Raw genomic sequence first — 10,149 nt, 5'->3', positions numbered from 1 at the left:
TAAGCTTTGATCGGCGTGTATCATCCACCCCTCTTGAGCGTTTCCACTAAGGAATTTTGCACGAAGTTCCTTCGCTTCTTCATCATGTTGTTGAGCCTCAATCACTCAAGTTGATAAGGTCGATTGCATGGTCAAGTTGCATAGCGTAACCCCTTCCCGAACTTCCTCGAAATGTGAAGCACAAAAGCCCAAATCATTCATCATTTTCCACTCGTAGATAGCTAAACTCGCAAGGTGTGTTGGTTTTCTACTCAACGCATCTGCCACGACGTTCGCTTTCCCCGGGTGGTATTGCAATTCGAAATCGTAGTCCTCCAAATGCTCCATCCAACGGCGTTGTCGAAGGTTAAGCTCTTTTTGAGAAAACAAATATTTCAAACTTTTGTGATCGGAAAAGACTTCAAATTTTTCACCGTACAAATAATGGAGCCAACTTTTCAAAGCAAAAACGACGGCCGCTAGTTCTAGATCATGTGTAGGGTAATTCCGCTCGTGAGTTTTCAACTGTTGCGACCCATACGCTACTACTCGCCCCGCTTGCATCAACACGCACCCCAATCCCTCCTTAGACGAATCACAATATACGGAGTAGCCAACTCCACGTTCGGGCACAATCAAAACCGGTGCGGTAGTTAATCGCTTCTTTAACTCCTCAAAAGCTGCCTCACACGAATAACTCCAAATGAAACGGGTCCCTTTACGCGTTAACCTAGTCATCGGTGCTGCCAAACGAGAAAAATCGAGAACGAAACGACTATAGTACCCGGCCAAACCCAAGAAACTACGGATTTCAAACACATTTTTCGGTCGTTGCCAATTCATAACGGACTCTATCTTCCCTGGATCAACGGACACTCCACCTTTTGAAACCACGTGACCAAAAAATTTAACCTCGGATAACCAAAACTTACACTTACTAAGCTTAGCGTATAATTGGTGCTCTCTCAAGAGTTCAAGAACAATGGCAAGATGAGATTGGTATTCCTCCTCTGTTGGCGAATAAATAAGGATGTCATCGTGTGGAAACCGTGCCCTTTGGAAATTTCTGAATTTCCAAACGCGAGGACCCGGAAATCGAGGGAGCGCGTGCGCGGACAGCGAACGCTTGCAAAATACAGAGTCGCCACTTGGGTTTTAAAGGTCCGACACCTAAGGAACCGTATTTCGAAGCACCTGCCGCGGTATTTGATTTGAAAAAGTTTAAGGAACCAGTCTGTCATAACCATATTTGGGTTCGGGAGCCAAGTTACGAGAGGGGAAGGGTTTTAAGGCACCCCTCTCACCCAATCCGGAGATCGGTCTCTACTTAAGCATTTTATGAAAAATTTGCTATTCTTCGTTTATTAACCAATTTTTAGCCAATTAGGGCGAGAAAACAGTTAATCGGAGGTTAAAACCGTAACAATTTGAAGGATGTGATCAAAAGAATGGCATGGATGGATGGATATACTAGAAAATAAATGAGGTGAAATCAAACACCGTGGCTGGACATCAAAACAGTGCGTTGGAATGAATCTGATACAAGCAGTAGCCAACTTGCATGCATGGATCTGCCAGCATGCAAGTCAACCATCGCGCGATGGTCAAGTCCCTTCAACAGGTTCAATTTTACCTCATTCTGGGCTCTGGAAGGACCATTGCACACCCAGGTTTAAACCAAGCAATTTATAAGAACTGAAAGCAAATAATTATTACAAACAGAATAACCAAACTTTGCATTAGAACCCTAAACAGTGGGGGTATTAAAGCAAAGGCCTAAGGCCTAGTTGCCCATGCAAGGGCGGTTCCTGGAAATAAGAAAACCATCGCGCGATGGTGTGAAACCCTCGCGCGTTGATCCTGACTGAACTTCCAGGAATTGCTTTGCATGCCTGGGCTCTGAAACATACTCAGAAGCCACCCAGGGGCATCCTAGAGAATTTAAACAAACTATCTGAACTAAACTATGAGTTTTAGTATGCAAGACAATGGGTTAATATTTAAACATGCTTCACAGTAGTTTATAATACCATAAAAACAAGAAAGGATCAGCACCCCATCCCCACGAGGACAGTCACGTGCTGACTGAAACAGTCGCGCGAGATAGTGGGTCCGTCGCGCGCGGGAATGCTAATGAGTCAGTTCGTGTAGCCCTACTGACTTTAGGGCCAGGACTGGTATAGATTACCAGCCTTGGTCCTATCAGCCCCCCTTAGGGATCAAAACAGTAAACAGTAGGAAATTATACCTTCACTTGAGTGTTTTGAGAATGGATTGAACAAGGTGGTAAAGCTTATGAAATAAGTGTACGATGATGGCTAGAGTGAGAGAATATGAAGTATATTTGGGTTTGTATGCCTTCTTTTGCTTGATTTTTCATAACTTTTTTCTTGAAAGACAATGGGGGTGTACTTATAGAACACGAGGAGGGAGTAAGGTAGTGGGTGGCTAACTTGGTGGAAAAACCAGCCAACAAGGCTGGTTAAAGGAGGCTTAGTGGAGAAGGGTTCCAACAAGGTGATAGGAGAGATTGTGAGGGTGGTGCAACCCATGCACCTGCAGAACACTGTTTAGTCGACGAAAACGGGGTTCCTCAGGACAGTAGCCCCCTGATCATCACAAAATTCAGCTAGAAAAAGGTGAAAGTGACAGGTATTGACCATCGTGCGAGGAAGTGACTCCATCGCGCGACGGTCGTACCAACCCACGCGATGGTCAACAGTCAAGGTTTTGACTTTGACCAACACCTGGCAGGTACATCATCACGCGAGAGAGTCAATTGATCGCGCGACAGTTCACCTTGAGAACAGGGTTTTGACTTAGGGTTTTAGGGTTTAGGATGGGCTCCACTCACTCCAAGCTCAAACCATTTCGCTCTCAAGACTGTTTTTGATCTGATTCATCATCGGGGAAACAAGAAACCGAAAAACAAAATAAAACAATCGGAAAACCGGATTGGGGTGTCTACACATCGACGAATACAACCACGAAACGATCAAGATATGCTCAAAAGATACGATTCATTAGGTCCATGAAAGTAGCTGGAGCATTCGTCAATCCAAAAGGCATAACAACGAATTCGTAATGACCATAGCGAGTACGAAATGCGGTCCTAGGAACATCCTCCCTCCGAACCCTTGACTAGTGATAACCGGACCTCAAGTCAATTTTGGAAAAGCATGTCGCACCCCGAAGTTGATCAAACAAATCATCGATTCTAGGCATGGGATACTTGTTCTTAATGGTGACTCGATTTAGCTTACGATAATCGATACACAAATGGAGTGAACTATCCTTCTTTTGCGCAAAAAGAGCCGGTGCTCCCCGCAGTGACGTACTCGGACATATGAATCCCAAGTTCTCCAATTCCTACAACTGGGTTTTTAACTCTTTCAATTCGGCGGGCGCGAAACGATACGGAGGTACGGAGATAAGAGTGGTACCAATAAGCAAATCAATGAACTCAATCTCTCTCTCGGGAGGTAAGCCAGGTAACTCTTTCGGAAACACGTCCGAAAAATCGCAAACCACTAAGGGTAACTCTCCACGCACAGAGGCATTCTCATCTAATGTCAAACTCGCCAACAAGGAATAAATTGACTCGTGCTCTCGAGACCCACATAGGTACTGTTTCAATGGCTCCGGACGTTCCCCAAAGAATTGGAAACAAGGACCCTCAAAAGGACAAATACGAACTCGACGCTTGAAATAATCGATAGTAGCATGAAATGTGGACAACCAATCCATTCCCAAGATAAGATCAAACCCTGACATTCCCAAAATGATGTAGTCGAATACAAAACGACGGTCACAAATGACTAACTCATAAGCTCGACATATATGATCAAGAGGCGTTCTACCCCCTAAAGGTGTCTCAATGAATAAAGGAGGACTAATACTCTCTGTTTCCAATTCCAAGGCACACACAAATGATGCAGCAATGAATGAATGTGATGCTCTAGAATCAAAGAGTACTTTAGCAAAGGAGTTGAACAAAAGAAATGTACCCCTCACAACGGATGTCTCCGGAGCCTGAGAAGTGGTAGGTGGAATAGCATAAGTGATGTTGAAAACTCGCCCCTAAGTACTCTGTCCCTGCACAAAAGCTCCCCTCTGCCCAGAACCCTGAATAGGCGCGGAAGAACTCGCTCCCTTATCACCCCCAGAACTCTTAACCGACCTAGTCTGGCGGAAGTGAGGCTACTGCTGCCTCTGAGTACCCTTCAACTGTTGGCCCATATTATGCCCCGTTCCCGGCTGCTGCACGGAACCTGACTCACTGCGCATTCCCGACCCCTAAGGACAACTCCAAGCAAGATGATCCGCTTTACCACAAATGTAACAAGCCTTCTCGAGGTGTGGACACTGAGCACGAATGTGTCCAGGTTGATTACACTTGTAGCACACAGGCAGAGGTCTAGACAAAGCACCTCGAGTCCCTGAAGAAGAAGGTACCCTAAAGTTGGATTGATTAGATGGTTGCTGAGATGGTTCCATCTGTCTCTTCCGTCTTTGACTCCCAAAACTACTCGAAGAATAACTCAAACTCCCCACCGGTTGCCTCGACTCCCAGACCTTCGAATTTCGTTGTGCCTCCTTCGGTATTTCGATGCTCCTTGCGCACTCTACGACTTCTAAGAACTTCATCTTACGTTGGACCATTACCATTCTCCTCACGATACTATGCAGCCCCTTCTCAAATCGTCGACACTTTCTCTCCTCTGTCGCCACCAACTCTGGAGCGAAACAAGACAAGGATTGGAATTTTTGCACGTACTCTGAGACAGTCATATTACCCTACTCTAGCTTTTCAAATTAATCTGTCATAATTTCACGGAAAGTTTTCGGAAAGTACTGCTCCTCAAAGAGCGCCTCGAATTCCGCCCACGTCTAGCTCACCTACTTGAGCCGCGGTCCTTGTCGCCCTCCTCGCATCCTTTCTACCTTCCAGGACAGATTCCCACCATTCGCCGGCCTCCCCAACTAGCTAAACGGCCACAATACCGACCCTGATGTTGTTTTCAGTGATATTGAGAGCTCTAAAGAGTTTGCAGATTTGCGTTAGCCAATGGTCAGCTACCAAAGGGTCGCCACTAGTCCCATCGAACACTAGAGGGTTTCTACGGCTAAACTCTCGCATCGCCACCATGGCCCGATCCTCGACATTCTCTTTAGCAGCTTGGTTTAAGAGATTTGCAGCTGTAAGTGCTACAACGAGATCCCTAGCAAATTGAGTCTAATTGGGTGGTACTCCTGCACCCCTACCGGCCCCAGCCCCCGGATTCCCACCTGGGTTCTCCCCATGCTGACTAACCTCATCCTCTGGTGGCACCCCACGGCCACGACCACGACCTCCCCGGTTTCCTGCTGCACCCCGTCTAACACGCGATTTCGGAGGCATCTTACAACATGATATAAGAAAGGAAAGACTATTAATCATAACATCACGACTATGAGGTTTAAGCCCCTAAATTCCCAACACGGGTTAATAACAACTCCACACCACTCTACGGTATCAAAATGCAATGCCATGTAGTCATATGAATGTTAGTCACACAAGCATGCACAAGTCATGTTAAAAGATGCTACGTTTTGAACCCATGAGACGGAACGTCTCCCCACGGTCTCTAGGTGTTTTAAACCTACGCTTTGATACCAAGTTGTCACGCCCTCGATTTTTAACATAAACATAAATGATTTCCATAAATAAAACCTCACGATAATTCGTATGACACCCAAAATGACGTAGCTTTCCCATTTCCCTACTCACGCTTCCATCAATCAATAGTTCCCAAAATATTACATCTTTGGCTCTAAGGCCCAAATTAACATAAGTATCGAATATCCAAGAGTTAAGGGTTACAATATTCCATAGTCAAAAGATTTACAATTAAAGTTACAAATACATCTTCCAAAAGAAGTTTACAAAGATGACTAAATAACTCCTCAATCGTTAGCTTTCAAATGTAATTCCACATCCAAGCATTTCAACCATGCACGCTACTGCCCTGCGCTAGTACCTAAAATTGATAATAGGCTTGAGCTACACTAGCCCAGTAGGAAATTCTACTCAAACAATATATGCAAGGGGAGTGCAAGAATGATCACAAGGCAAGAACGGGATTTAAACCGCATAACAGACAATAACTAAGGCTTAACAATCCCACGTACTCGATACGAAGTTTGGTATACACCTCAACCTTTAACCGTTTCAACTTTTTGTGTCTCCAATGTCATTTCGCGTCGTGTGTCATGAGCCGAAGCTCCTGCTGGGCTAATTATGAAACCCCGATACCCCCTGTCAAGTGCCCACCTAGAAAGTCGGGCCTTGAGTATTCAACATGAGCATTAGCTCCTGCCGGGCTAATTATGGGACCCCGATATCCTTTGCCAGGCACCTACCCGTCAATAGGTCCTGAATGTTCATCGTTGTGTCAACAAGGGTTCAAGCGTCTCATCTTCTCATAACGTGTCATTTCATTTCAATTGAAGCTCATGTGATAATCGACGTCAAAGTTTACCGAACAGTGGCAAGGGATGTAAAGATACACAACGAACTCAATGAATATGATCAACGATGTTATGGAATGATTTGGTGATGTTTAGAACAAGTTATAAATGATCGGGGGTCAAATCAATGGAGTTTAGAGCAAAACAACAAAATCTGTCACTAAGCTCTCCATATCGATACGAGCTTAATAAGTATTGATACAGGTGAGCTTCAAAGCAGTCCAGAGAGTGTTGTATCCTTATCGATACAGATGGCTTTCGAGCAGATTTTGACGATTTCAACCACAACAACTATACCAATCATGCACACGATTCAAGGCAAGGAAAACACTACTATTACATATATTGAGAGGTAGAATCCCTACCTCGAAGTCGAAGCACAAAACCCAAGAAGTTACGAGCCCTAGCTTCCGAAAAACCTTGATTCGAATGAAATACAACTCTTTTGAGCTCAAACCAGCGATATACGGGCCACAATATGCGTAGAGGGTGAAAGATTGAAGGTTGTTTTGGTAGGTTTTGAGTGAAATTTGGAGAGAGAGCGGGGAGAGAGGCGTGAGAGGTGGAGAGGAGAAAATGATCTCCTACTCTCTCCCCCTCCTATATATACTCACATATATGCAAACTACACATTGTACCCCTCCACAATCAATTTCTTCATTTTAGCCCCAAATCACATAAACGCTACTTTTTTCATTTTCCTCATTTATAAATATTAAAACTAATTAAATTAAATACGGGTCTCTACAATTCACATCCCAGGAAGACAAAAAAAGAAAACACGGTTGCAAAAAAAGGAGTATAAGAATGGGAGTGATTTATGCACTCTCCTTTTGACTACTCACCCCCCCCCCCCCCCCCCCCCCCTATGTTTTTTAGTGTGTGAAGTTACCAAAATAACCTTTTAGTTTTTAATATTTTCTTCTTTTTGTTATGAAAATGAAATAATTTTTGTATAAAATTTAAGAACATTTTAATGATTGAATGTGGTTAGTAAAAAGTGGAGTGCATAAAAGACTCACTACCCTATTGTTTTATCTCCTTTTTTTTTAAAGTGAGAAATTACCCAACAAAATACTAATTTTCCCTTTTTCTTGAAATTCAACCAAGAAACACAAACAGTATTCCATTGGAAAATAGGAAACTTTTATATATATATATATATATATATAGAGAGAGAGAGAGAGAGAGAGAGAGAGAAGACTGATAGGGCCTCATGAAACTTTCCTATATATATATATATATATATATATATATATATATATCGGTCTTTGTAGCAAGGACTAAAAATCTTTCACTATACATATTCTCCATTTGTACATGGAGTGGAGGACGTGGTGAGGGAGCAGTGGGACTGCACCGCCCAAATGCAATTCCCGATCCCTTTCACAAACACTCACACCCCTCTCTCTCTCTCTCTCTCTCTCTCTCTCTCTCTCTCTCTCTATAAATGACGACATTGCAGATTCTTGTAGTTCAAAAGCATCTGTGTGCTCTTTTAGGGTTTTCGCTCGAATCGCACCTGCTCACAAATCCTAGGGTTTTTCGTGCCCTAATTTTCTCTCCAGAAAATGGCCGGAAACAACCGAATCTCTGACGACGAAGGTAAAAATCCTAATCTAACTCCACGAAGATGTGTATTTCTGAAGCATATTTGCTACGAAATCTGTGGCGCTCACTTTCTTTTTTTTTCTTCCTCTTCGCACATTTTGTGCAGATGAACTCGATGTTGAGGAGGACGAAAGAGAACCCGTCGACAGTGATAGAGTCAATAACAAAGAAGATGAGGAAGACGGTATTATGGCCTTCTCTTCTGCTTTTTTGTTTTGTTTTTCCCACTGTATACTCTTGTTTGGGCCGTCTCTTCATTCTAGTCGGTTACTAGGGTTTCTGACGGCTCATTAGGGTGTATTTAGTTTCACCTTTTTGGCGGCGGGAAGAAGGGGCTTATTTTAGTAGGTTACTAGGTTTTGTGACTTGTGGTGGAAAACTTATTGGGCGAAATGTTGATTTAATGCATTTTATCTTTATGCATGTAATGTGGTGCTTCGTATGTATTTCTTTTTTAAATTTTTTTGAGTGATTTTGATGTGTGTTGCTTTTTATGGATTTTTGATCTATTGGAGTTAATTTAATGATGATTCACGTTCATGTTGAGTAAGATAGGAACCCATTTAATTACCAAAAAAAGAGAAGAAGATAAGAAACCATTTTCATAGTATTAATTTAAAATTTTTGATTGATTTTAATGTGCACCATTTAATGAGCCAAATCTAATCAATCCGTTTAGGTAGCTACTGAAGGGAGGAGCTCGATCCAGTACGAGTTTGTAGCTTAGAGCTCAGAGTTTATAGTTGCTAAAGTGCGAAGGGCGCTCTTTATTAACAACGCATTCATTGCATTCATTCATTGAATAATCAATCGGAGGTAGCGTATTGAACAAGCTTCTGCCAGATCGCTACACAAGCCCCCGCTCTACACCACCAAAAGAGAGAAGAGCTGTTTATTCTACTTCTGCAATTGACAACTCTTGTTCATTAAGAATAAGAACGCTACACGGAGCTTTCAACATTCACTATGCTATGCGCTATGTAGCTCTACTCATTCCATCATTCAATACACACGGAGAAGAGAAGAGGAAAAAACCTATAGTCTAATAAAAGGAAGAAACACGCTTTCTAGAAAATCCACTAACCGGCAGCTCTATGTATCAGCACATCGGTAGTCTCAAATCCGTCCCTTCTTCCACTCTTTATTGGCTCCTTTAGGAGTATAGTCAAAGTAATTGGGTTTTTAACGTGTTGGAGTTAATTTAATTCGAATTCACGTTGATGTGTGTGTGTGTGTGTGTGTGTGTGTATATATATAGAAGACCGATAGGGCCTCGTGAAACTTTCCTATATATATCGGTCTTTGTAGCAGGGACTTAAAATCTTTCACTGTACATGTTCTCCGTTTGTACATGGAGTGGAGGACGTGGTGAGGGAGCAATGGGACTGCACCGCCCAAAAGCAATTCCCGATCCCTTTCACAAACTCCCACACCCCCCCCCCCCCTCTCTCTCTCTCTCTCTCTCTCTCTAAATCACGACATTGTAGATTCTTGTAGTTTAGAAGCATCTGTGTGCTCTTTTAGGGTTTTCGCTCGAATCGCACCTGCTGACAAATCCTAGGGTTTTCGTGCCCTAATTTTCTCTACAGAAAATGGCCAGAAACAACTGAATCTCAGACGACGAAGGTAAAAACCCTAATCTAACTCCACAAAGATGTGTATTTCTGAAGCATGTTTGCTACGAAATATGTGGCGCTAACTTTCTTTCTTTTTTTTTCCGCTTCGCGCGTTCGTGCAGATGAACTCGATGTTGAGGAGGACGAGAGAGAACCCATCGATGGTGATGGAGTCAACGACGAAGAAGATAAGGAAGACGGTGTTATGGCCTTCTCTTCTGCTTTTTTGTTTTGTTTTTCCCACTGTATACTCTTGTTTGGGCTGTCTCTTCATTCTAGTTGGTTACTAGGGTTTCTGACAGCTCATTAGAGTGTATTTAGTTTCAGCTTTTTGGCGCCGGGAAGAAGGGGCTTATTTTAGTTGGTTACTAGGTTTTGTGACTTGTGGTGGAAAACTTATTGGGCAAAATGTTGATTTTGTGCATTTTATCTT

The 10,149-nt window shown here is 43.0% G+C and overlaps 1 protein-coding gene across 1 annotated transcript; it reads right to left on the bottom strand.

The window, feature by feature from the left end:
* Positions 1 to 3,348: 3,348 nt before the first annotated feature.
* LOC131321281 (uncharacterized) lies at positions 3,349 to 4,770 on the bottom strand. Its single transcript, XM_058352279.1, has 2 exons — positions 4,311 to 4,770; positions 3,349 to 3,881 (listed from the first exon to the last, which is right to left on the bottom strand). Exons 1-2 carry the CDS (start codon positions 4,768 to 4,770, stop codon positions 3,349 to 3,351), a joined length of 993 nt encoding a protein of 330 aa, XP_058208262.1.
* Between the last annotated feature and the right edge of the window lie 5,379 nt (positions 4,771 to 10,149).

The sequence above is a fragment of the Rhododendron vialii genome, chromosome 3a, assembly GCF_030253575.1.
Source record: "Rhododendron vialii isolate Sample 1 chromosome 3a, ASM3025357v1".
Lineage (NCBI taxonomy): Eukaryota > Viridiplantae > Streptophyta > Magnoliopsida > Ericales > Ericaceae > Rhododendron > Rhododendron vialii.
Note: the sequence above shows the minus strand (reverse complement) of the source record. Positions and strands in the feature narration are given on the sequence as shown.